Source organism: Notolabrus celidotus, chromosome 9, assembly GCF_009762535.1.
Source record: "Notolabrus celidotus isolate fNotCel1 chromosome 9, fNotCel1.pri, whole genome shotgun sequence".
NCBI lineage: Eukaryota > Metazoa > Chordata > Actinopteri > Labriformes > Labridae > Notolabrus > Notolabrus celidotus.
In genome coordinates this window covers 18,920,869-18,948,012 of record NC_048280.1, presented here as the reverse complement: position 1 = coordinate 18,948,012, position 27,144 = coordinate 18,920,869, and the positions used below count along the sequence as shown (strand labels likewise).

Here is a 27,144-nt window from a genome sequence, read left to right as displayed (position 1 = left end):
TTATTGTTTTTATTCCATGTAATAAAGTAAATACAGTGGTAATTCACTCAGTTTTGCATCTTCATTTTGGGACATAACTAATGTCATCAGAATTCTGTAAGGGCAATCAATATATTGCATTAAGAGGTGTTTCCAACCCTCATTGGTCAATTTAAATTTAGTGTATTGAAATGTTACAGTTCTTTTTCTGTTTGTCCACTCAGACAAATACGAGTAGACAGAATAATAGAAACATTCAACAATATTACTCAAAACCTCCCAGATTTAATTTTAGAACCTCTAAAGTAATTTTAAAGGCTTATCAACACCCTGCCAACACAGCTTATCAGTTTTTATGGGGGGTGTTTCCACTCTGCATATATTTAAAGATAGAACAGTGTTTTTGTCATTCACTTTTTTTTGGCATTTTTGAACTTCAGACAGCGAGTTTTGCACATGCACAAATCATCAGTGATCTGGACAAACAGGAAGATTATTCGTTTCTTACATACACAACAGTGATATATGTTAAAGAAAAAAGTTAGAATTACATTGTGCACGAAAGAAGGAATTGTCATTTTACATATTTACATTTGCCTTGTTTCTCAAACAAGTTTGGCAAAAGTCCCCCCAAAGTGTTGTGTTCTGAGACCTGAAGCTTTTTTTGTAAACAGCCATACATGAAAAAATGATGAGAGACACTTTATTAACTTTAGAGGATTTTTTTTATTACAAGAACAACTTGACAGCATTTTCAACCCCAAAAAACAGTGAAATGTTGCAGTATTGCTATTTTTAACGTAAAAATTCCACAATGTCAAGCAATCTGTACATTAAACTGAAGTTTAGTGAAAGTAACATTAGCAAACAATTATTTGTCTGATCATGAACATTCAGATTTCGATGATTAGGGATAGAGAGAAGGAGAGAGAGTTCCTTGAAATGTTCAAAGTTGTGCTGGACAAAGAGCAGGCTGTGCATGGACAATCACTCTTTTTGTGCGACTAATCAAAATGGCATGTTACAGTTCACTTAACTGGTAGATGTAAAACAACAGCTGATGAAAACACTGATATATTTATAAAGCCAAAACAAATTTAAATTTAAAATAAGGATAAATTTGAAAATCTGTTTATACAAGTGAAACTCATAACCAGCTACATATAAGATTCATGTAGCTGTGACAATACTGATATATTATAAATTATTTTTAGCATTGAGGAAATAACTCAATCTCTTAATATTGCAAAACAGCCCAATTGTGATTGGTTTGTCTCAAGGGTCATGCAAGTTTTCAAATGACACTCTAGGAGATAGCGTTGCTTTACAGTAAACTGTTGTGAAAATCCCACCTTGTGTCAATTTCCCTACAGCTCACTCATCTGCACTATGGAAACTGATGTCACTTGAGCCCAATGAGACAAACTTTTATAAATTACAATATAAATTAATTAGACCAACACCACTTCCATTTTCACTCTTACTCTGTACATATCCTTATACAGTATGTACACAAATGTATGCACACTATTTTCTTGCCTTTTCATTGTGTCAGCGCCCTGCAAAAAGGTCCTAAAATGTCCTTCTTCTGTTGATTGACAAGATATTGTGGAGGGCTGTTCGGTTTCTGCAGGGCACTAACACTTCAATTCCCAGGTTTCAACTTTCAAATAGATTGAAGCCCACACCTGTTAAAAAACAAAACCAGAAGTAATGTCCTGGTTGAGATCTGGCCTTTCGCAATGTCTTCACAAGCATTCTGTAAAGAACCCCAATATCCAGTTACATTATCCATTACTTATGCTTTGCTGAATACAGGCAGAAACTTAAGTCAAAGCCTTCTTTGCCCACTAAACGTATCCTTATAATATCAATGTTATTGGCTCTGTTGGCTGTAATCTGCACCAGTCACCAGTTTTCTGATTAAAACGTTTCTTTCCTTAGCCACTAGATGTCACTATAGATTGTGCCATCTCTGAAATCTCTGTGATTAAAATGGGTTATCTGGCTTTGTGTGTTTCAAGACAACTAATACAAAATAAAGGCAATAAATTAAATGTCTTTAGCATGAATTGTACACCTATATCAAGTATATCTGTAATTAAATTGGCAATATTCCTCACTTTTATTCCACTTACATATCTAAGTGATGTTGAGCAAAAACATTCAATAAAAACTAATCTGCTCATAAATTTTAAGGCAAAGGGAATTGTCAAGGCATTTTCAACACCAATATTGCATAGCTAAGGCCGCACAGAACCAATTACAGTTAATATGTACATTAAAATGTAAATTCAATGCTTTATATACACAAAAAACAACCCCACTAATATTAGTGAGCACATCAACATGTATTTACACATTCATTCTCTAGACCTTTGTAGCATTGTTTATCCAGAGAACAGTTTAGTCAGAAGGAGAGCTCTCAACATTTCTGTTTCAGTGACAGTGACACAAAGCAACTATTTAATGCTCTTGTATTTTAAATCCACTTAGAGTAAGAAGCTGTTTACGTTTTTTAACTGCATAAAATTATAAACCTGTAACATGTTAGGCAACTGAAAACAAAAACTATCCTGTATGACTACATCGTTGTTTTGTTTTTTTGAAAAGTTGAGATCAGACATCAATAAGAGCAGACAACTGTACAAAGAATGGTAATGTATGTTGTTTTAAGAAGTCAGGGGGATGGTGGATGTACTTATGTCTATGTTATCTGAATATATTATGAGTCATAGGGTTATATATGAAGAACAATAATGTCAAAAGACTGAAATTATCACAGTTATATCAGTATTTTGACTATCAAGGCAAGCAGAAATCCTGTGGCAGACCACAAGAGGGAGCCAGTCCATCTGACTAAAGGTTTAGTGTTTTCACTGTTTATAGAGTTGCAGCTTTGAATCCCTGGCACTTCACCATGCCCCTCAGTGGGGCACATGGCAGCACATATGCTCTCTCTCTGTCTCTGTATCAACCAGGAGAATTTCACACAAGTGTCCTGCAAAAAAAAAAAAAAATACACCTAATGATTGGCAAAAGCATCCCCATGCACACATAAAACATTACAGTAAAGTAATAATAAAGACCATTCCTTTGGTAATAAATAATTTGGCTTGAGTGCAAAATAAAAGCAACGTGAACCCCTGCAGGTGAGGGGAGACACTAAGTGAAAAAGAAGGAGTGTTAGACATGCAGTGAAAACAGTCTATAGCCCAGTCTTTTTTTTACATAGTAGTCAAAGTTCATGGTAATAACCCCCTGTTTCACTACATCCAAGCTTCAGAGTCCAGGCTCGCTGACTGTCCAGGATAGGAGCAATCTTTGTTCCCCATGGCTGGGGAACAGGGTTGAGTTTGGATTAAATCTGCAAAGGCCTGGTGCATGTTCCTGTATGTAGTGGGACGACTACCAGAGCGTGAGCTCTGAGGAGACATTGGTGGGGTCTGGCATGGGGACATTATGTCGTGAGCCTGCGTGTCTCTGTAGCTTCTTGGGGTGGGGATACGTGAGGGGCTGTTCTCTGGCCTGTTGTCAGTGCGAGGTCTGAGCCCGCCTTTCAGTTTGTGCTTAGAGATGGGGTCTACCCGGTCTGACTTTTTCTGGCCCTTCCTAGTCTGCAGCACTTGGCCATCCCCATTAGTCATAGGTGAAGCTGGTGGGGGGGATTCGGAATGGGATTCACTCAGGCTGAAGCACATGGATGAGGTTTCACTAGAGGAATCCTGGAAGGAGCAGTCCTCAGAGGGAGGGAGGGCCACCGGTGATGGACAAGCCTCTGGAGGAGGGAGATCATCACTGCCATCTCCATTTTCTAGGTCATATGGTAAGTTTGCCTGATCATTCTCCAGAGGAACGTCTCCTTCAGGCCCTGTACCCCAGCCAAGCTGCCCCTGCTGACATGTCAGTCCCCCATGGTCTCCATTCATGTTCCTACAGTTGAAAGCAGGCTGTGAAGGGACCTGATTCATCAAACTGTCTGATTCTGTGTCTCCAAGACCGGGCAGGGAAGTTGGAAGTTCCCTCTCTTCTAGGGAGCTAGAGATGGCTGGGAGCTTCTTGAGCCCCCCTCCACGCTCCCCCCAGTGCTCATGTTCTCCCTGACCAAAGTTGGGTGCTCCTCCCAAATTTTGTCTATAAAGTAGATTTAGTGGGTCATCCAGTTGGAAATGACGGGGATTAGTTCTCTTGGATTCCCTGAGTTCAGGCAGAGTTCCTATCTTTGCCCCCACATTCAGGGAGGAAGAGGAGGAGTTAGAGGAAGAATAGGCAGAGTCAGTGACATTAGGATCAGTGGGTCCTGGCACTAAATGTGTCCCAGCTCCCCCTGGGGCTTTATTAACCACCCCTTTAACCTGCTGTGTATTGGCCAGAAACTCAGCCTCAAAGCTGCGATACAGGTCCTGTTCTTTTTGGGGATCCAGCTCTGGCAGCATCTGGAAGCCAAGGCCGGGTCCTTCCTCTTCAGTTTCCTGGCGCTCCAGGCCAGACAAATTTCTATGGTGGCCTCGACCAGCAGAGCGTGGGCCCTGAAGAGGCCGAGGGGAGCGGATAGCGTGGTGGTGAGCACTGCGGGGAGATGAGTGTGGTGAACGTCTACCACCTGAAGAGACTGGTGGCAGCAGTCTGCCCCTTCCCATGGAGGGGGATCTGGGGGCAGGTGGTCTTGGAGTAGTTATAGTCTTCTTGTTGGTGCTGCTGGTATTGTTCTGAACTCCTTTAACAGGTGAGTTAGAGCACGATGACGACTGCCTTTTGGTGAACCCAACACCCCCTCTGGGTGACGATTGGGGTAGTTGTTTGGCGCGAAGCTCCTCTCGTCTGTCTGCTGGGGGCTGAGGTTCCCTGTAGCAGGAAGCTGGTCCTGGACTGACATCACTGGACCGAGTACGGCTTGAAATCTTACTCTGGCTGTGGGAACGTGGGCCATGGAGCCTCCTGGGGCCATCGTTTGCAAGGGAGCGGCCCCTCTCAGTGCGAGATGGTCGTGATCCATCAGAGGATCCTTGTGGCGGGTTGGGTTTGAGGATTTGAGCAAGTGCAGAACGATCCCGAGACTGGCTTCGTGCACGAGGAAGTGAGGGACGCGTGGAAGGTGACTGACTTCCAGCAGCATTCCTCTCAATCAAATGTTTTCCTTCCTTTCGATTGATGAGCAGGACTACCTCTTCACCAGAGCGCCGCGAGATACCGCCAAGAGACTGCCGTCCTCCTCCTCCTCCTCCCCCCTTGGAGGAAGCTGTAGAGGAGTCACTGTCTCCAGACATACGTCTTGTCACTGGTAACATTGTGTCCTTATTCCTACAATGAAAGGAGAAGACAAAAAGGAATTTGTATTAACAATAATACTACATTGTTAGGCATGGAGATTTTGTTACTTAACACATGACATTTCCCCTTGGTTATTCAGATGCAATTACATGTCTGGCGCACTAACACTCATATTATTGTAAATGTAGGGAAGTAATAGCATGAAGTCTGTTTCTCAAATTGCATTGACTTATCTTTCCCACAGGGTTAAATACAACCCTGTCTTAGATACAATTATTGGTGCATCAGAATACAATGTATGGAGTTTTTGTCTAATTTTAGAAACATAAGAATGCTGTAGTCCAGTGTTCTGTTGGTGACAGTTCAGTTTAATTTAAATTGAGCTCATAGCGTCTTTAATTTGTCCTCAATTACTTCAGATCTCTAAATTTAACCTCAGAAATTAGATTTGCATACATTCCGGCATGGTAATTATCCTGCACGCATCCCACCTGTTGACCTACTTCCCCAGTTAGCTGTGACCAGTTGTCTCGGGATAGCTGTCAGATTAGCGTTTAGCTAGTCTGGCGAACTTGAAAGGGGATGCCCCACCCACTCAGGGTTAATTCCAATGAGCTGATGCCTTGACGCCTGGTCTGAGCCATCGCTAAGAACTAAAATATTTGCTCTTAGTCAATCTATACCATCATTCAGCTCATCATTTTCCCAACAATGACCTTTTAACCTTTTAGCTGCTTCATCAAGAGCAAAAAAAAAACAGATCTCTTCTTTTACAATTTTTGAAAAAACATGTCACAACAGATGTTATCAGCCTGGCCACTCCATTATCATCCACGTGCCTCTGTGGAAACATATCTGAGAAAACTGATGTTTCATATGTCCGTTGCTTCTTGTTAATTCAGACCATCTGTTAGTGGTGGCAAGAGAACACAGGCTTGCCTTGAGCAACAGCTCACACAGAATCATAGCCATCTTCAGGCAGGTGATAGTCCAACCAACTGGAGGAAAGCAGAAGACTGAAGCTAAAGTTTGGTAAATTTGTTTGTTTTTTACATTGATGCCACTAGGATGTGCTGTAGGGAAGCTGTGTGAGACAGATTTAACCAGTCAATGTCACCTGAGATTAGATAAATCTGCTCTGGTCTAATCTGTGGCTTCCTGGCATGTGTGTTGTGTATATTCCCAGTTTTTAGCGAGTGTGTGTGTATGTGTATGTGTTGGTGTGTGTGTGCATTTCTGGCTCCCTGATCGGCTATGGGCGCAAAAGAGCAAGCGCCCAAAATCCCAGCGTGGCCTGCCAGGCTACTAAAGAGATTAATTTCCTATCATGGTAACACAGTTATTCCCACACTTGCGTGGACACACACACACCTGTGAGGATTAAAGTGTCTGGGTTCTGAGCGGTCTCGAGGCGGCCTTGGGAGTAGAGGACGAGATGAACTGGAGTCCGGCTCAGAGGGGGCAGAGGGATTCTGGGAGCGTCCGTGCCGTGTGGAGGAGGAAGAAGCAGCACTCGGAGTAGAATTGGGCTCTAAAGAGCGCCTGTCAGGAGGTTTGTAAGGTGCAATGCCTTCATTTCTCCAGTGTGGACCCGGGCTGGTTGAGCGGGAGGAGTGGGCACTCGAGGACTTGCTCTGAGCGCCTTGGCCACTGGCTTTAGCTTGGTGGTAACGGTGGGCTGGGGAGACAGATTGATAACAAGTGTGTTAAACAGACCTCTTACAAAACATAATCAGACAGCCTAAGGGTAAAAGACATTTAGAGGTACATATGCCAAAGCTTACCAAATCAATGTTATCAATCTCTATGACGGCAGCAGTAGATCATATATAATGCTTCCCTGAGCAAGAAATCAGAGAAATGCTGAAATTCACACCAATGCTGAAACTCACACCAGTGATGGGAGAACATTTGTAAAAAACAAAATGCCTGATTTTGTAATCACTTGAGGCTCTGTGCTCTTCAGCCTGCAGATAGAGATGTAACATGATTTCAGCTAGGGTCAGCTGTGTAGGCCAACTGTTTATCACCCTGACATCACCACTTCAGCAGCAGTTTGTACAGACCCACCCATGGTCATGTACACTCAGCCTTGTCTCTGGATGTGTCCGAAAATGCTTATTATTGTACTATTTATACCAAGGATGGTGTCACATTGAGTATAACATTCTGATTCCCTGTATGGACTTTTGTTTATTTGAGAAATGTCCAAATGTATACTAGATTGGCCAGAGTTTTAAAGTATTAGACAAGATCATACTAGTCACACTCAACCACTCAAAAATGCACAGCTATAACAGTATCGTAGCCTGCCAGCCAGCAACAAGTGTTATGCTTAATATGTTGTTAAAAATATATTAAACTTACTTCGTAGCTGTATAAGTATCATATGTTTGTATATCATTGCTAAATTCTATGCATGACCCGACAAGTGTACTAACTTAGCCATCGTAGCTTGGACTGGAAACACATGAATGACGGAGTCAGATGAATGCAGAGGGAACGTGCATTAATTTGTTCTTAACAGCATACTAACTATTAATAACTAGTAGGCAGTTATCAGTTCATATTATTTGAGTATGTTGTAGGTAGTATGTTTAATGTTGTTTCAGACACAGCCTGTCTTCTAGATCCTATTCCTTGTGTTTCCAACCTTGTATGCTAACCCCGCCCTGTGTGTCTCTGTGAACCTTTGGCTGTCTGTGTGTATACTGCCTCTTATTGCCAGTTTGTTTTGTGTTCACTAGTGTCACCTTTTCCCAGCATTCTTTGTTGTGAGTTTCCTTATGTTATGACCATTGCTTGTACTTTTAACTCCACCTTTTTGTCTGCTCACTTCTGCCTTATTATTATTGTTACCTGTGTACAGTGGTGGACAGTAACAGAGTAAATTTACTTGAGTACTGTACTTAAGTACATTTTACGAGTATCTGTACTTTACTTGAGTATTACTTTTTGGGGAAACATATTACTTTTACTGCACTACACTCAGACAATTATTGTTCTTTTGACTCCACTACATTTCTATCAATGCTTTAGTTACTCACTACTTTTGCTTTGAAGTCAGCTCATGAATTTCCTTCTCTTTTCTGAAATCTGATCCCTAAGACAGTCAAATGTGTTTGTGTAGTTCTGTTTGTCTCAGTGCTTTAGTCATACCTGTATCCATGTTTGAACGTGGAGCAAACACACAGAGCACATTTCACTCAGATCAGGCAGTTCATTTAGAGGTGGTAATGATGGCTATAATTCTCCACCTGAGCACCCATGGCCATATCTTCAGCCTGTGTTAGAGGTTTTTAAATGAAGAATGATACGTATCATTTGAAATTTTGTCCCTGTTTCCCACTCTGCCCAAACATACAAACATTCACAGTCCAACCTGAGAAAGCGTGATGAGCTACGTAATATTTGTTTCATTCCAGATGAACATTTCAAACTAAGTTGTCTGTGCTTGGATTAACTTAGTTTCTGTTTTTATTCCATGGTATAGTTTTTAGAGATTTCAAGTAATGGTTTCTAGATAAACATAATGTAACAGAATGTACTCATATGTAGTCTTGACTACATTTATGTATTGTGAAAATATAACGTTTGGGATTTTTTAAGAAGTACTTTGAATACTTTTTAATTTTTAAAACCAGGTACTTCTGTACTTTAACTCAAGTAATAATCTGACAGAGCAACTTTCACTTGTACTGGAGTAATAGTTGACCTGGAGGATCTATACTTTGACTTAAGTAATGAAGCTGTGTACTTTGTCCACCACTGCCTGTGTACCAACTTCGGACTGAGCATTACATTTTGGCTGTTTTGACACCAATGCCCTTGTGTGAGTGGTGTGTTTTTTGGTCTGTCATTCTGTTTCCTTTCATTATGGTAGTTGCACAGTTAGAACTTGACCAGGTAAAAAAAAAAAAAACCTGCATTTTTGGAAGTTCCTCTGCTTCAGTATCAGTTTATAAAAAGTTTTGCAGGGTAACATGATGCCAGCCTAAAGCAGAAATCTGAAGATGTAAAATGACTGAGGCCAAAATTAAATATGTTACAGTTGTGGTCTTACTCAGACTGAATAAATAAAAGAAACTATTTGTCAACCTTGCCGATCTTCAAAGTTTCTCCTTCAAGAACAAACACAGCACATCCAATATGAATCATTTATTTATAACCTTAAATAAATTATAAATTATGCAACACTGAGACACAACAATGAAGATGTTTTTTAACTGGCTAATAGAGAGGAGGAAGTGACCTCACCAAAAGCAGCACAGCGACACGGGTCATGCTTGTCCAAATAGTGCTCTAATGTGTCCCAGCCCCCTCCAACACGCACCATCACATGAGTACGGAGGACCTGAGGGAAGAAAAGAGAGAACAAGGCTTCAATGGATGAACCCACAGTATTCATGCACAAATAAAACAGCTAAACCTTTTGATATACAGCACTACCACACAAACTGCACAAGTCAATAGATATGCAAATGCCACAAGTGGGGCAGCTTGCTGAAGGCTGGCTGGCCTTCAATGTTATGCAACATCTAGACGCACCCCTGCCTGTGCCCCTGCCTGTGCCCCTGCCTCCCCCTTTCCATCCCTCACACCTCCTCTTTCTCCCACATCACCCCCAGCTGCTGCCATTATGAGGGTTGTTCATTGCCATGCCAACTCACAATTAAAGCGAGTATGGTAGCATAATAAAGAGCCAAAGTGCAGAGAAAGACACTCTTTCTGGCCACTCTCTCTCTCTTATGCCTCTCAGCTGGCTTCCCTGTGTTTACTGAGGGCAGCTGGCTGCATTAGCATGGTAACAACCCTACCCTGCTGTCCTCGCTGCTCCTCAGCTGAAATTTCAGTTATCAGGGAGAGGAGCAGAGAGGAGAGGGGGGCCTGGATAACCATAACAGAGGATGAAGATGAGGAGGGGTGAGATGGGTGGGGTGGGGGGTAGTTGATATGTCACTTTCTACCCTTCTCTGCTCTTTCAGGCACACACATCCACAAAATCAGAGCAATGAGCCGCGTTCCCTCCAGGCAGAAGCTGCCTCCACTGAAGCAACACAATCCGACTGATGTGTGAGCCCCGTGGATGCAGTGTCCTGCCTTGGGTTGTGTAACAGGGTCTGCCAGCCACATGTTTCAAAGGTTGTACCCGTGTCTCAGAGGGCAGGCAAGGCAAAGCTAGATTGGTGCATCTGTGCGGGCTGGCACAGTTTATTACACTGAATCACACATGGCACAACGTCTCATCTCTGCGTCGCTGGCTGTGATCAGAGACTCACCACACCAAAGTCTGACCCCACCTTCTCGCTAATTCAATCCCTGCCAATCCATTACAAGTCGTTTTATCAGCCTCACTCCCTGGCTGCATCAAAGCCGTCAAAACAGCTGATCTGCTTATCTCTCTGAGACCTGAGAGTATAAAATGATTACACTCCATGGCCCTGGCCTTATGTCAGTACCAGGTTTACTGTTTGTTTGACGCTGCGTCACCATCCTGCACCAGCAGCTAACAGCAGGGATGCATATCATATTTTTCATTATCACTGAGATCAATTGCCTCAATGAAAACATCATAAAAGTCTGTTTCCAGAAATCACATGAGGAATGGGTCTGACTAAAACAGCAGACCTACTTTTTGGCTGCAGTCAGACAAAAACCTCAAATCTCCAAATTTCATCATCTATTTATTAAATCAAAAAAATGTTTTAGTCACCCTTAGTGCCTGTCAGAGATCATTACAAAATATAAGCCTATTAAACCCATTTAAATGAGCTTTTGACTGATTCCCATTCAGTTATTTAAAGAAACAATGTACTTTTTAAATTCCCTGAAAAGCTGTAGTTTTGGAAATATGAGGTCTCAGCCCAACAGCAGCTTTTTATTTTGTCTATAAGGTTGACGGTATAGATTTGCATTTACAGTGCTCCATAACAGAAGTGTTGTTGCAACCCAGAGACTAATATGAACAGTTTTATATCTAATTTTTTATTAACATTTTATTACTAATTGCATGTGAAGGATCAGCCGTCATATTAGTAACAGCTACTGGGAATTAAAGTAAATATGTTTGTGTAACTGGAGTGGGATATTGCATGACTATAAAGGTAATTTCCACGGAGGGACTTAAAATGCTAATTGCAGAACACATTTTTAGACTGTCAGCTCATGAATTAAGTTTCCTCATGCTGTGGTACCTAGCTATCACAACTTACTTATTCTTGGGTCTAAACTTGCAGCAGAAAGATAAATTGAATGAACAGAATCCGAGTAAACCCTCTGATCTTCTTCTTGAATCCTGTATAATTTGTTTCCACATCCAACTAGCTTATTTTGCATATCATGTTTTATACAGAACACTCTGGCACTTCGGATGTATCTGCTGGGGCTAAATAGATGTTTAGGGACCATGTTTTGCTTCAGATCTGTTATTTAGCTGCCCAATTTCCCAACCACTGAAGGGGTAACACTTGCTTCACCAGAGTAGAGAGAGAAACCCAATCCCTGTTTCTATGGCAACAGTGAACAGAGAGATTTCTTGTCATCATTGCGGGGGTGTGTTGAACCAATTCCTTCTTAAACCTTGCTGCTGGTGAGTTAAAAAATTAAGCCAATGGATCATTTCAGCTGTTGTGCCCCATGACTGACGGCATCTCCTCCCTCTGGGGATCGACCTCCCTGGAGACAAAGACGCCTTATTAACAGGCCTGTTCGCCCATTTGCTTTCTCCACTTCATCTCTTCGCTTAGCTCGGGATCTTTGTCTCAGCTTTTATGGCTGAATAGGGGTTTGCAGGCTTTCGAAGCGACTGCCCATTTCCTCCCCACTAGAGAATGAGGGAAGTGTGTTGGCTGCACTTGTAGCTGCTGGGGCATATGCATAATCGCTGTCATCCCCAATGAGGCATCAGGAGAGGGCGGAGACAGTGCAAAGAGGGCTAATCTGACAAGTTGGAGGCTCCCAGACAAACAAACACCAACACAAACACACACGTCTGAACACATCAACCTCTTAAGGCTTCATGTCAGGGACCATATGAAAATTATTGGGATAGCGGAGAGACCAGATATGGGGGATTGGGGGTCAGTAAAAGCCTTACATTAATATATTATTTATTTTATTTATTTTATTATGAGCATTAATGAAACACTTGTTAAATGAGACGAATCCTGTCTCAGACTTCCTTTTTATCACTTTTTAATCTTTCTTATCTGCATGATACCAGCAGGTACGATCAGCTTATTGTTAGCAATATAACTTAAAGCAACAGTCCTGTGTATACTTAAGTATCAATCTGTAACAAAAAACTCCTATTGCTTTGTTTTAGCCATTCAATGCACCATTCACTGCAAAAGTTTGCAGAGGAGAATGTAAACAAAGGCTCTTTGGGCTATAAGTATATAACCATGTATGTAAAACTATACAGAAATGGTAACTCTTTATTTCATAATCTTTTTAAAGTCTATGAAAAAATAGTAAGAGGCTTAAATATAAACCATTTAGTTTTGCTTGCTATACATTTGGAATCTGCTACTTCCACTTCATGTGTACATCAGTGAGTACTGCAAGCCTTATGATCCCACAAATAAATGTTATGTTTCATTTTCAGATAAAATATGACCCTAATACATTCCGGTTATTTATGCCTCTGATAGCACTGTTTAGTGATGATGGTTTTTTTTATTTTATCTCAAACCAAAGAGGGTGCAAATAAAAAGGAACTGTCTATTTAAAAAAAAAACCTGAAGATATGAATGATATATTAAACCGCTCTCTGGAACCTAATCATTATTTAAAGAAATTACATAAATCTCAAGAGTAACTTTTGATACGGCACATTTCAGCTTCCAGATTTCAGATTCAGATGTATTGTCTACCATGTTAAAAACATGACAGAATAAAAAACTGTTCTCAGGTCCAATGTTTAACTAGATAATAATAAGATACAATATAATACATTAGTAATTACAGAATACATTTTGTTAAGAGCGAGTGACATGTTGGGATAAAGTGCAGTAGAGTAAAGTACAGAAGACAGCTTATGTGGCAGAGTTCATGAGCCTCACAGCCTCAGGGAAGAAGCTGCATAAGGCACCTCTGAAGATTTAACCTCTCAGGTATATGCAAGGCTCACTCAGTGTATAAGCATCTCTTTCCATAGGAGTGTGCCAAATATTTCCTCACATAATGTATATCATAACCTCTTGTCTGGACTGTGAGGAAACATTGCCATAACTCACAGTCAAATAGTCAGGCCTATAATGTAAGTGCAGACAACTTGTAATTTCATCCAAAGAGTCCATTCATCTGGGAGGGCTACATCTGAGGTACTTTGGTTCTTAACACCAAATCGATTACTGATATCCAGACCCAGCCTTCCTGCCCAGTCCTGTGAGACCTCATGTGGGTAAAGTTTCAGCTCCTAAACTGAAACCGAGACAAACAGTCCAGCAGAGAACAGGCAACAGCTAAGATAAGGGCCAACTCAGGAAATGACCTAAAGCTCTAATTGTGTCTCAGTGAAAAAAACTACAGTACAGAGTTGGGAGTGGGCCAGAAAGTGGTAGTTTGTAAACACTCACAAAAGAGGTGGATCACAATGCTGTTACTAAAAGTGTGCACTTCACTGAGCATGAGAGCAGTCAAGCAGCTGAGGTGGTTTTTCTGTTGCTACATAACCCTGTTCACCTTGAAACAACATATGATGCCATATGCCCACGCCGTATGGTTCCATGAAACTACTGCAGGCCTCACAGTCTTCTGTAATATGAGCCAGCTTACCAGTATATTTATTCCACTGAACATGCTGGGTTCAACTCCTAAGGCCTATGTTCTCCAGTTCTGCCTGTTATTTCAAATGGAGATCTGACAACAAAGCTACAAGAAGTCTGGGAGGACAAAAGACCTGAGATGGTGAGTCAGATAAACAACATCGTCTCGAGGTAAGATTGAAAGTAAGAGGACCAGAAATGCATGTAATAATCACTCATTACACAGAAAGGATGTGTGTGTACGCAGTCACTGAAAACATGGTGGGCCAAAGTTTAACTAGGCAGTAATCAGGAGTCACATGTGAGAGTGTGATTACATGGCAAAAAGCTACAAAAAACTTAAAAAGAACACACACTTATACAAATACTGTAAATAAACTGTACTGTATGTAAATATAATAAATTGATCATGTATACATTTTTCTTCAATACGTGGAAACACCGGAATCCACATACACACCAATTCAAAAAAGATGATCTTTGCAGCATTAATAAACATGTTTACAGCCTGGTTCAGAAAACAGCTTGGCTCTACGTAGCTAATTTCTCTATCAGCACACACTGTACGGGGGGTGAATTTTTTTCTAACGCGATGGTTCAGAAGATATTAAGATTGACTGACTTGACTCCCGACGGGAACACATAGCTGTTGGCTAAGAGGCTCAAACTCCGCCCCCTTATGTCACACTCTGCCTGTTGAGTTCTGCATTTCCAATATGGCTGCCGCCACCGATTTGCTTCAAAACAGCGCTCAGGAACAGATGGGTGACATCACGGATACTACCTCCATTATTTATACAGTCTATGGTTAAAACCCAAACAATGGTCAGACTTCTTGTCTCTGTTTCTCTGTTGTTCTATGCATGAACTTAACATGACAGAGAAAATATCACTAAAGTATATACTAGGGATGTAAGAGCACTGTCAATTTCACAGTAACACAAGAACAAAAGTGTCTCGATACTGTTGTAGACCTGTGACGGCATTAAACAATAGCTCTTCCAGGCAAAAAGTTGAGTTGTATTTCAGCCACAGCGGAGCAGAGCAGGGGAAAGTGGGACCCTTGTGTCCCCAACATCCTTTGCCCTCTACTTGCAGACTCAGATGTGCTTCAGCAATAATGGTGGACACCGGCATCAGAAAACTGACTTGTGTTTGACATTCAAAGCGGTAATGTGTATGATCAATCAACATTATCATGCTATGAATATAATAAACAGTAATTTCCTGAATATTGACATTACATTTATCTCTGAACATAACAAAGGGACACACACACATGTCTTCACAGTGACAGATATTTGCTCATGTCCCCTTACCCTTATGAAGATCAATGCACTGGAGTCTCCCACTTTGTACTTCCCCTCTGACACCTTGATCATGGGAAACTGAGCTGGACAGGAACACCGACCCAGAATCTCACGTACCTAAGAACAAAACACAGCACATTAAAAACATGACACACACATCCTACAGGAACATTACAGTGATTCCTCCCTGTTCTTCAGACCAGTGAGAGACCATGTGGGATCATGTTTAGTCACAAATCTGACCCCTATGTGTCAACAGCACAATGACTTTGTTTTATTGTGTGTGGAATGAGGAGTCTGATCATGGTCTATGGGGTAGTTGTGTGTTGAGTGTGCATGCGTCATCTTCCTGTCAACCTTTCACTCCAAACACCTCCTGGGTGCCCTGCCCTGTTTACCACAATAAAAGCCCCACCTCATCTAATCTCTCCAGAATCTTTTAGTAGTTTAGTTCACCACAAAGTGTCCGAAAAAAGCTCAAAAACACACGTGTGGCCTCGCTAATGAACACTCTCCCTCTCTGGGCTGTTACATGACAATGTTGCTGCTCGTGACATCATGAACTGAGAAAGCAGACTGGTGCCGATGATGTCAGCAGATCGGTGCTGCCAGCTGGGTTTTCAATCCAGAGCTGGTGCCCTTGCTGCGGTTGGGGGTACTTATTAAGCAACTGGAGGAGTCAGACATGACTGCAGGGTGGAGTGAGATCCGCCTGTGTTACGCAGGCTTGTGCTCTCACAGGATTGGACAACTTTGATGTTTTTCTTGGCATCGCTCTCAGACAAAGGCGTATGCACACTTGTCGACCACGAGGGAGAAAGTAAAGCAGCAGTGAAGAAGGAGGAGTGGAAAGAATAAACTGCTCTATTTGTGTATGCAACAGCAGCCATTAATACAGATAGAGATGTGTTTTATGGATATTTGAGTCATTAAATGAAATGAAATACGATTCTTTCCAGTAAGATCCCAACCTTTGGTTGTTTACAACATCTTTCGAGCTGTATACAGAGCTGAAGCGTCATGGCGCCCCAAACAACACTACAGTGTATTCAGAAGATTAAGAGGCTACCTTGCTATTTTCTTAAAACAGCACCCTGCTTTCTATCCTATCTAATTAAAGAGGGTGGTATCAACGCTAAGCCTCAGCATCTCACCTGCCTCTCTGTTCTTCCTCTCACCTGCTTCAGTATACTCTCCTCTACCCTCTGATCTACTTTGTGGTCTATCAGCCTTTATTTTTAGCCTGAACACCAGCTGACCTGACCTATATTTCTATATTTGTCTTGTCTTTTTCTTTGTTTTGCTTATATTTCTGCATCTGCGCCTGCTCTTTTCCTCCCCTCCTCTCTTTCATTGTGTCAGTAGGTGGATGACAGGCCCTGTTTGGAAATACCCCAGCCAGTGAGTTAATGGAACGATTGCTATGGCAACAGACACACACACATAGCCTTACCCTTCTCTCTTATAACTGTACAGTTTGCCTTTTTCTTTTTATCCTTGCAATAGTAAAGCCTTTCTTTCGCCCAAAAAACCTCCCCCAGAGCTGTTCAGCTGAGGTCATAAGTCTTCCTCCAGAGAGTGATGAAGGACTCGCACAGTGTCTCACATGAAACACTGAACAGGATGCACACAGTGTTTTAATAATAATCTAATCAAACGCAGTCCTGACACTTGCAATATTTACTCAGTGGAACCAATGGCATGAAATGTGTGCACTTCCCATGTCTCTGCTGGGTCAACAATGGCTTCACTAAGATACAGCGAAACCACACAGTCTCTCTCTCACACACATGCACGCTCTAGAATGAGATAGAGGAGGAGGAGAGAGACAAGGTCACGCAGGAAACATGCGGAAGTGGAGCTGGGACACTGCGAAAAACTGAAGATAAATTATGGATGCATGCTGGTCAAATATGAGACGCTTTCAGCTAAAGCTGCAGATGTTTGAGAAGGAAAAAGAGAGGAAAAAAAGAGCTTCTCAACAATTAACAGCACGCCTCTATACTGAGAATCTGCAGCATGTTTCTTTAGATAAGAATGCTGCCTTTTTCTATGAAGAGAGAAACATTTTTATGAAGGTGTTTGCCATGTAGTGACATTTTCCCCTTGATATGAGCAGCTGAGCTAATGCTAAGCTCACACACAGAACATATTCTTTTAAGATCCCACTGCTCACATCACGTCATATCTACTCAATGTGAGTCAACAAGCTCCTCATTCCTTTCCTTCCTGACCCGCAAACATCTGAAAGGCCATTCATGGAAGAGATAGGCTGAGGCAGAGTGCTGAGCAAACCCTGGGGATGAGGGGAGGAAATGGGAGGGAGGAGAAGGAGATGGTTAGGCTTTATTCCCCATTTTCTTCTCTGATTTGAAATGTGGGCTAACACTCAACACAAAGACTGAATAATGTAGCTCTGCAAAATTCTATCACAGCAAAGGAATGCACATGGTTGCCAATATTTTTCTACTCTAATAACTATAGTTGCTGTTCTTGTATTCAAATCTATTGAGTGCTATTATGTGATTACACAAAATATAGTTTTGGTTTTCTGGTTTTGGTTTTCAGACTGGCATGTATATTTCATAACTGTACTCTTAGAAGCCACACATCTATTTGAATATTTGTAAGTCTTCCTTGTGAGTCCGCTAACACTGTTTTGCTGTGGTGCACTCAAACATAGGTGTGCTCCGCTCCTTTTATGATTGCTGTGTGCAGGATTACTGCCAACTCTGACAATAAAAACTGAACATTACACGACTCACTCCACAGGAATTTACACAAGGGTAGTTCCAGGATCTGACTTCTGACAGACTAGATGGGAGGATGAGCCGCAGAAAACAAACAGCAGTGCTTTCAAAGGAAAACCTAGAGCATTAAAGGATTACATGGCACATCACTGAGTATTCTAAAGGTACATTTCAAAAATATGTCATGAAGTCTCCTCTCTTAGCTTATCTTCTTGCCTTGAGGATTTCCTGTCATGGCTAGTAGCTTCCCAAGATAAGAGACATTTCCATCAGATAAGCAAAAGGAGACAAGACAACAAGGCACTAGGGGCGCCTGCTTGGCAGGAGGGAAACTTTTTAGAACTTGAGGGGTTATTGCTCCACCACCCAAAGTAAGCATTCCTAAAGCCTGTGAGCGCACACTGACAACAGCTACATATCAGAGTCTATCCTCTAATAAACCACCGTCCTGACAGCCTGTATAAACCACTCCTCTGTGGAACACCATGCAACGTCTCATAAACACAGAACAGCCTTCTTTCCTCCATTAAAAACGACCTGGAGGGGGGCAGGGATGCTACAAATGACTGCATTGATGATAAAAATGTCAGAACTGAAGCCTGAGGTGGCAAACTGGAGAGATCATGCAAATGCCTTCATTTAGAGACAGTTAGAATGCTGGTTCAACAGGTTCAACAGCAGATATGAGACAGGAAAAGTGTGCTGGATAAATACCTCAAGTTCAGGGGGGTCATATATTGCACATAATCACAGTATATGTACAAGTATGCCTTGGTATTGATAGCAAACAAATAATGCGTTATGCAAAGAGTTCAACGTGTTTTTTAATTTGCTTTCTCCTCTGTGCAGTTAAAAGCAGGTGTCGGTTAGCTTAGTCTAACACAAAGGCAAGAAAAAGGAGATACAGCTAGCATGTCTCAGGCTGACAACAACAAAAAAATAATTCAGTTTACAGCTAACTTTTAAGCATGAAATATCTAGTGTGAAAACAAATTTTCAACATATTATGGGGAGGGAGGGGTTAAGTGCCAGCATAATTTCTGTGCCAGAAGCAAAGCAACCTGTGGGGACCTGAAAGATGTGCCACTCCCGGACAAGATAGAGTACAGCACTTCAACCACAATGAAAAAATGTTTTTTTTTCATTGGAGTGAGATCAATATGATAATCTGTAAGTACTGGAGGTGCTGGAAGACACATTTTGTTTGCTTTGGACAGAGCAAGGCAAATCCTAGCTCTGATGCTAAACTAAGCCGAACTGTAGCTTCATGTTTGCTATACACACATGAGAGCTCAACACCTCATACAACATGGAACTGCTGTGTTACAGGTTACAAATGTAGGGAATCTGACAAATCGTTTTCGTTCTGCTGCTTCCTGATTCAGAGACTGGAAAGACAATCATAAAAGCTCATTTTAGTCCTCATCTGCTTCCTTGCTGAGATAACTGTTGGATATTGTTGTACAATTCAACAGGGAGGTTATACATTTATTATTTAATATCAAAACACATCTTAGACAAATTAGAGGATGGAGGTCAAATACACATTTCAGATGAATGAAATATGAATAAACCATGATGTGAGCTAGGAACAGGTTGAATGCTGAGTTTAGCTGTCTTGTAAAGGTAGCTTATTGGTCATCAAATATGTCACTCTCAATATATGTTTCTGTGCATTTTCAATATCTATTCTCTTCTCAGTTGATGATTGATCTGGAAGCAGTGAAATAAGAGTGTTTTTGATCAGGTGAAAAATACAATCACACCTGCTCTTATCCACGCTTCAAGGAAACGATTCTCTGAAAATCAATGCCTATTCTCTGGACACATGACAAACTGTCCACAGGGGGCTCGGGGGAGATACTGGAATCTATTAGTCATCAAGTGCTGCAAGGTGAATAGCTGGGTTACCAATCTGCTACAGTCGAACGAAAGTGCAATCACCGAGGCAGAACGTTAATATCACTGGTTTGTGTTCATGAGGCTTGAGAACAATGAACACCATTCACATGACAGCTGAGGTTAGGGATGCCTATGTCATTTTTTTATAGTGACTCCTCCACCTGATATGAGGTTGTGGAGGCTTTAGGCAGAAAAAATGCCACAGACAGAAGCCTATTCAGCTAAATACTCAATCGGGCAATAGCATCAAACGCTGCAATAACGACATAAACCAGTGATATGCAAAGTGCAGAGTCAGCGGTTTCTGCATACACCCTGGCGCATGGAAAACAGAGAGGAGGGATATGATCTGCTCTGTTCTTACTATGGAAAGAGTCCAGAGAGTATCAAAAAAACTTGAAAATAAAGCCCCCCCTTAAAAACACGAGTGCATGTGACAGTAGAGGCAGAAACACTGAAGGATGCCACGCTCTCTCAGTAAAGCGTATAAGTATGACCCAATGCAAAGCATGATGACCTACTTTTCTCTTTCACTCTGGCTCCCTCTCTACTGTAGCTCTGCCTCTCGGAGCCACATCCACTCCAGTCAGGTTTAACAGAGTGTACAGTAAAATCACTGCAGGCACACTATCTGTTGTCTACTCTTGTTATTTACTTCCTCAATGCTTGAATCGAAGCATAAGGTTAATGGACTGTCTATGCAGCCATAATAGAGGCATTTTCTCCCTTTATTACCCTCCCCCCCAACTTTTGGCTCTGCTGGTGTCTCCATCTTTGATTGAGACGCCAGCCTTTGATTTCCTCTCTGTCAACACTGGCAATCTATTCACATCCCCTTTATAGTGCCACCAACAAGACATATTGCTCCGCTCTTTGAATTATCATCTCAAGCTGCAGTGGGGGATGGGAATAGGGACTCGCACATTTATGAACTAAACAAGGCCTGAGGTGAGAGGAGACATGAACCAGTTTATATGACCGAGCAAGAAGAAGGAAGGACACCAATGAAGGAGACGATAAAGGCTGTGAAACTCCTCTGCTTTTGTTTAAAAGTATTGCAGTATATGGATCTATGTGCATGCAGGAAACGCAGACACATAGAGAGTGCATTAAGGGGTCAGCAGGTGTCATTCACATTGTTACATGTAATAAATGTATGTGTTTTCACAGCTACGCCCAGGGCCTAATTGCAAGACCCAGAAATTGAACAAAAGGGTCATTTTTGACCATAGAGGCTTCTTTGGCTCAGTTTGCTTGCAGCATATGGGAAAATACGGTCAATCAAGTCACTGTCATAATCCCTATTGAGTGGGGGTATGAAAGAAAATCCCCTCATGCAAAGGATAAACTTTACTGGGACATATAGCATGACATACATGATAACTAAACATGATCCAGCAGCTGTTTATACCCCTCATGAGAAAAAAAAACTCCAGGAGTGTAAGGAAAACGGAACATTAGGATTCACACGAATGACTGACTCAGACTATGAGGGAGATGAGACGCCGGTCACTTCCTCAACATAAGTGTGGAAGCCGGCCCATGGTGAGATGAGTAATAATGTTCACAGTGGAAGATCAGTGGGACACACAGTGGAAGTGAGTATTTACACTGAAGGCGTGTTGTAACCAGCAAAAGAAACAAGTTTTTTGAAACAAGATTGAACACCTATTGTGTACAGCTGACTTGACACATCATCTGTTTGCATTAAGAGTCAGCAGTTACTGAGTCACCTTAGAGTTGTATAAGCTTAGAGTGTACAGCAGACAACCAATATGCTGTTTATATTTGATCCCCTTAAAAGTAACTGTTTAAAATGATCTTGCCTGTTTGTCTGCAGACTGATATACTAGTTAGAATAAAATCCTGTAATCCTTTCACGACTACACTTGTTTTGTCTGCTTGAATGCAACAAGATTAGTTTGGTCATCCAACAACAACACACTGCACAGACGGGCACAGCTGCCAAATGGACAAATCTCATTGAGGTGCTTTGAGCTGCACAAGATTCAAAGACCAAACTTTGAAAAAATAGGACAATAGACTTTAAAGTTGATCTTAATATGTGATTCTGTTTTTTGTTACAGCTAAATAATGAACACAAACAATCCATTTAGCATCTAGAACTGCAAGCCGTCACTAAATTATAAAGACTGTGATACAATACTCAAGAGGCAAACCTCTATACATATTTTTGCTCATAATAAGGCTTTTGTAAGATAACATGATAATTAACAGACTCATTATTAGCATTTTGTTTGCACAAATATTTGATGCTGCTGTGCACGTCTCTGTGAGAGGTAATGGCCTTGTAATTAATTCATGACATTTTGTCAATAATGTTACTGGATATATGCAGGGTGCTGGTTCATTAACAGCTTGATAAATTATGCATTTTTTAAGAAAGAAACCTCTAGATTAAGGTAATGTGATTTTAAAATTTGACAGGCTTAAACCACCCAGCAAAGTAATATAACATTATTCTAAAAACCCAGTGATAATCAATCGTTGGATGCATGAAATCTAAAGTTAGTAGACACAGTCGTGAATGAATGAATCTGAGCCCTATACTTGCTGCCTCACTCTCTCAGTCAAATACTCAGGTTGAGTTGCAGTGATATTTTGCAATGATGAGAAGACACTAATCTTGTGTAAGACCGCTGTATCAGGTAGCGATGAAAAGAAAGTTTTACAAGTACCCTGGAGGATGAACTTGTTACTGATGTTATGCGGGAAAGAGACGCCAAATGCCTTGAAGCAAGAACTGAGTGGGTTGCTGATCGAGGAGAATATTGATCAAGCTATTTATGAAAACAGCAGATTTCATTTTTTATTGTTTCCTGGTAAATACTCAGCAGTTGAGGAAGTGTAAAGGCTTTTAGTGAAAATGTATCTCTCACCAAGTCTGGAGCTGAAAATGAGATTTGAACCACAGGCAGCAACAATGTCTCAGTACAAGTTGGCAAACACTGTAAAGTACCCTTGATAATACTGTCCTACATTTTAATATTTCAGCCTCTCCTCTTGGTATCACTGCGACTGGTTTGAAGGGCCTCATGCTGCTGATATGGGCTGTTTTGTAGTGCTAACATGTAAGCAGTTTTCTATGGTTGACAGGGAGGATGGGTGAGATGTTATTCTTCAGACACATGATGACTGGGAATGCCACGTTCCAAAACAGTCAGAGCCAGTCGAATGTGCCTGTCGGTCACTGACAGCCTGAAGGGACTGTGTATACATTCTCTGGAGGTAAGAGGAAAAACAGGCATACGCTCCGAAGCTAGCCTGACATAATTTTTGTCTCCAGAATGCAGTCAGCTTTTGTAATCCTCAGCACTCGGTCCTATGAGTGTGTGAACTCGGAGAGTCTGGATGCAAACGGCACACATCCTCCTCCACATGCTCTCCTATTTCTGTCTGTGGAGGTCACACTCTCTGCTCTGATGCCTGACCAGCATGAGTGTGACTGTCCACTGTCTCCCCTCCTCCTCCCCCCTCTCTGCTACCCCTCATGTCTCTGGTGCCAAAGAGGGACATTGTTCCCCTCATCGAGATAAAAACATTAACTTCTGCCTCACTCACAGCCCGAGCACGTGTCTTACTGACTGTAGGTCTGTTTGCTCATCAGCTTTGTCCTAACAAGATCTTTGCCTCTCTCAGGCTATGTCAAAGGTCAGGCAGTTTAACAGGGCAGGTGACAAGGGGTTGACAGTTTGAATTCCACAGGAGACAAACGTATTAGATACAGAACATTTTTAGAAGAGTTTGTGAAGTAAATGCAGAACAAGAAGGTCTTAAGAGTCTGTCTCGTGGGCAAGGACATGGGTTGAATATCCTTTATCCTTTATACACAAGGCAAATGAAAGAGGCTAAAGATGATATTTAACACTGAAAGAATATTCCTGTAGAAGCAGAGATGACATTTCGACAAGAATCCAGCAGAAATGTCACTTAGTTGACCTATGACTCTTCCCTGTGGCAGAAAGCAGGAATTTTGTGTCAAACACAAGCTGGCCCTACAGGTGAGCAAGAATACCAGCACAACAAAGACGCATAGATGTACACACCCACACACCACAGGGAAACGAAGAGGCGCCTGCCTTCTTCATAGCAATGACATGATATTTTCAGAGAGTTTGCCTCACTTTTGACACCGTTCTGTGTTTAACTAGGAGAAAATGTTAAGTGTCAGCTGGTTCAGATTGTTTAGCATAACAAATACACTGATTTTTTTTTTCTTCTCACAAAGACTGCGGAGACCGAGACAGAAAATCTACAGAGCAGTTCCGAGTATGGATGATTAAACTTTGCAGCCAGATCATTACAATAGTTGATGATGATATGCATGAATCATACTGCAGTTATGACACATTTGGGTTTCTATGGGGCCAGTTATTGCTGTTCATGTCACTGGATAATAAAAAGGGGATTGTGTTTTGTGTTTTCATGGTTCCAACTTACCAACTCATCCAAATTTCGCATATCACATAAAACTCTCTTCTGCGGCCAGATGAAGGGCTCTGGATCAGGTTCCTCCTCGTCCTCCACCACACTGTGATTGCTCTCCTTCCTGCTAAAGCACCTGCTGGGTGGGCTCTGCTCCGCGGGCTCCCTTGTATCGATCCGGAGGCTCTCCTGGTCCCTGATCTCCTCCTCGATCTCCTCCTCCAACTGGATCAACATGGGAGCCAACATGCCAAACTTTGACCCACGACGAGCCACCTCCAGCAGACAGAGGACAAAATTCTTCTCGTTGCATCTCTCCACCAGGTCATTGGTCTCAAACATGAGGACGTCCTTGATCCAGAGCTCCTGCCTGCACCAGCTGATGAAGTTGGACACATTATCTCGCGCCAGAAACGAGCCCGGGATAACATTGCGCGATTGGAAGACCACATCTTTCGATGGCAGCTTCATGGTCTGAGAAGCCTCGGGGTATTCCAGCTGGAAGTCCTGTGCGGCGCGGTTCACGTTGTTGGCGTGCCGACATAGACCACAGCCGGACTCCAGCCCGTCCATAAAGGTGTCTGCAGTGATATCTAGGTCGTACAAGGTGTTCAGCCATTCAGCCAGATCTTCCTTCATGGCGTACAGGTATTCTTCACTGGATTTAAAGGGCCGGATACTCTTGGAGGCTGCGGACTGGATGTTGCTCTGATCAGCCATATTGTCTGATTTTGTCGCCTATCAATAAAGTCTACTTGATAATTCCAGATTGCCTCATTGCACAACTGCGCTCCAAAGCCTCATCCAAATAACAGAACGAAATAACCGAGTTGAGGCACCCATGCCGATTTGCATGTGTGGTTTCTTACCGGAGCTCCTTGAAACCAGGCTTTGTGTTGTCAGAGGCATATCGGGATGCGGGGTGGCCGTGGCGCATGGATGCGTTTTCCGGATGTCTCTGCGAAACCCGCTTCCTTTAACGAGCGCATCGCCGGGTCCAGGAGACAGAAAATGAGCTCCTCAAACCGGAACGCCAAGGGTACACACCCATGCGTCGGGCTGTTAATCCACCCGGTAACCGCTGGGTGCTCTCACCCTCAAGAATCCACGTGTCACCATGTCGGTGTGTCTGAGGCGTGTGTCAAGTCAGCTCCTCATCGATGAAATCACGACCACTGAGCAGCTCGGAGCTCTCAGCTCATCGTGTCTGCAAATAGGCCCGCCTCTCTGAATATGTTGACCTGCTGTAGCTTAGACCGGCAGAGCGACTCGGTGGCACATCCCATTATGAGGGATAAACGGCCGGCAGAGGAGGAAAACTTAACCCCATGTTCACCAACACACACTTACAACTGTGTCAACTTCATACTGTACTGCTGGTTCCATCCAGCAGCTTGTCTGTTGATCATAAATCAATATAGAAACTACTGATAACAACTAACAATTAAACTTTAAGTATCAAAATAAAAGCACCTATGCAGACCTTCTGCAAAGACATGTATATATGGTGTTATTTTGCCCTTATTCAAATAAGAGTTGTTTTTATTCTATAATTCTTCTTTTTGGGTCAACACATAAGAGTGATTCATAGTCTCCCAATAATGAAACCTTTGTATGGTGTATTTATCAAATACCCTCCAGTGATAACGGCCAATAAAGCCTGCATCTCTCAGCATCATGAGACAGTAGCTCTGATGCACACAAGAAATGGTCTTCAAACTATGAAATCCTCCCAGTGATCAAAGGACATGAGAGAGAAGAATCCTTTAAGCCTTGAGACTTTAAAGCCATATTAGTTCATGATTAACAGCCCCATCTAAACTTCTTGGATGTTCTGTATTAAATATGTGATTATTGGTTTACTGAGAGGTCTGTAAACGAGTCAAAGATCTGTCACCTGAGGTCAGACTCAGGTAACTCAGAGACAGCAGGAAACTAAGGATTACAGAGGCAGATAGTGAGAGATAGGACCATGTAGCTTAACTGTGTTATCCAGTGCAGTCGATGAGGCTGTAAGCAATCTCCAAACAGAGTATCCAACTCCAAAACACATGATCGACTGTGCATGATGTCACACAATGGACATGATAACAGGCCTATGTTACCTCAGGACATGCCCCTCAGACTTTAGGTTAGTGTTGCCATAATTATGAAAACATGATGAAATTTTACTCCTTACAAAAACACTCAAAAGTTAAACAATTAAATTTTGTTCTCCTGTCACTTGCGTTAAGTACAAACATGTTCACAGAAATACTCAAGGTTTAAATCTTGGGTCAACTTTAGTGCATAAGACCTGAAATTCAGGTTTTTAGGGTGAGCTAACATCATGGAAACACGAGGGAAACCGGCTTGAAGCTTAGAGTAACCATCTGTGTTAAAACTGTAAACAAACATAGCCTAATCCAGAGAGTTAGGGCACATGATTAGAAGCTGCTGAATGCAGAGGCATCAAAGTTTTAGGCTTACTGGTTTCTGATGATGGTGAAGACATGTATTTTTTTACATGGGCCTTTATTCTGAAAATTTTTATAGAAACATTTTATTATCATCTATAAATTGAAATTTTATTTTTCTTCATTTACACAAAATGCATTAGTATTGAACAGCTTTAAGGAGTGTTTCGGTGAGCTAAGATCCCCCCTTTAAAGCCTGGGTCCTCCTCTATTAGAAAGGCTCATGTCCTCTCTTAATGTGAGGTTGTTTGAATTGAAGCAG

At 41.9% G+C, this 27,144-nt stretch overlaps 1 protein-coding gene across 1 annotated transcript; it reads right to left on the bottom strand.

The window, feature by feature from the left end:
• Positions 1–687: 687 nt before the first annotated feature.
• gas2l1 (growth arrest-specific 2 like 1) lies at positions 688–25,720 on the bottom strand. The gene is made up of 5 exons (XM_034691075.1): positions 24,442–25,720; positions 15,338–15,445; positions 9,508–9,604; positions 6,622–6,928; positions 688–5,280 (listed from the first exon to the last, which is right to left on the bottom strand). The coding sequence occupies exons 1-5, from the start codon at positions 25,144–25,146 to the stop codon at positions 3,249–3,251; spliced, it is 3,249 nt and encodes a 1,082-aa protein (XP_034546966.1). The 5' UTR covers positions 25,147–25,720; the 3' UTR covers positions 688–3,248.
• Between the last annotated feature and the right edge of the window lie 1,424 nt (positions 25,721–27,144).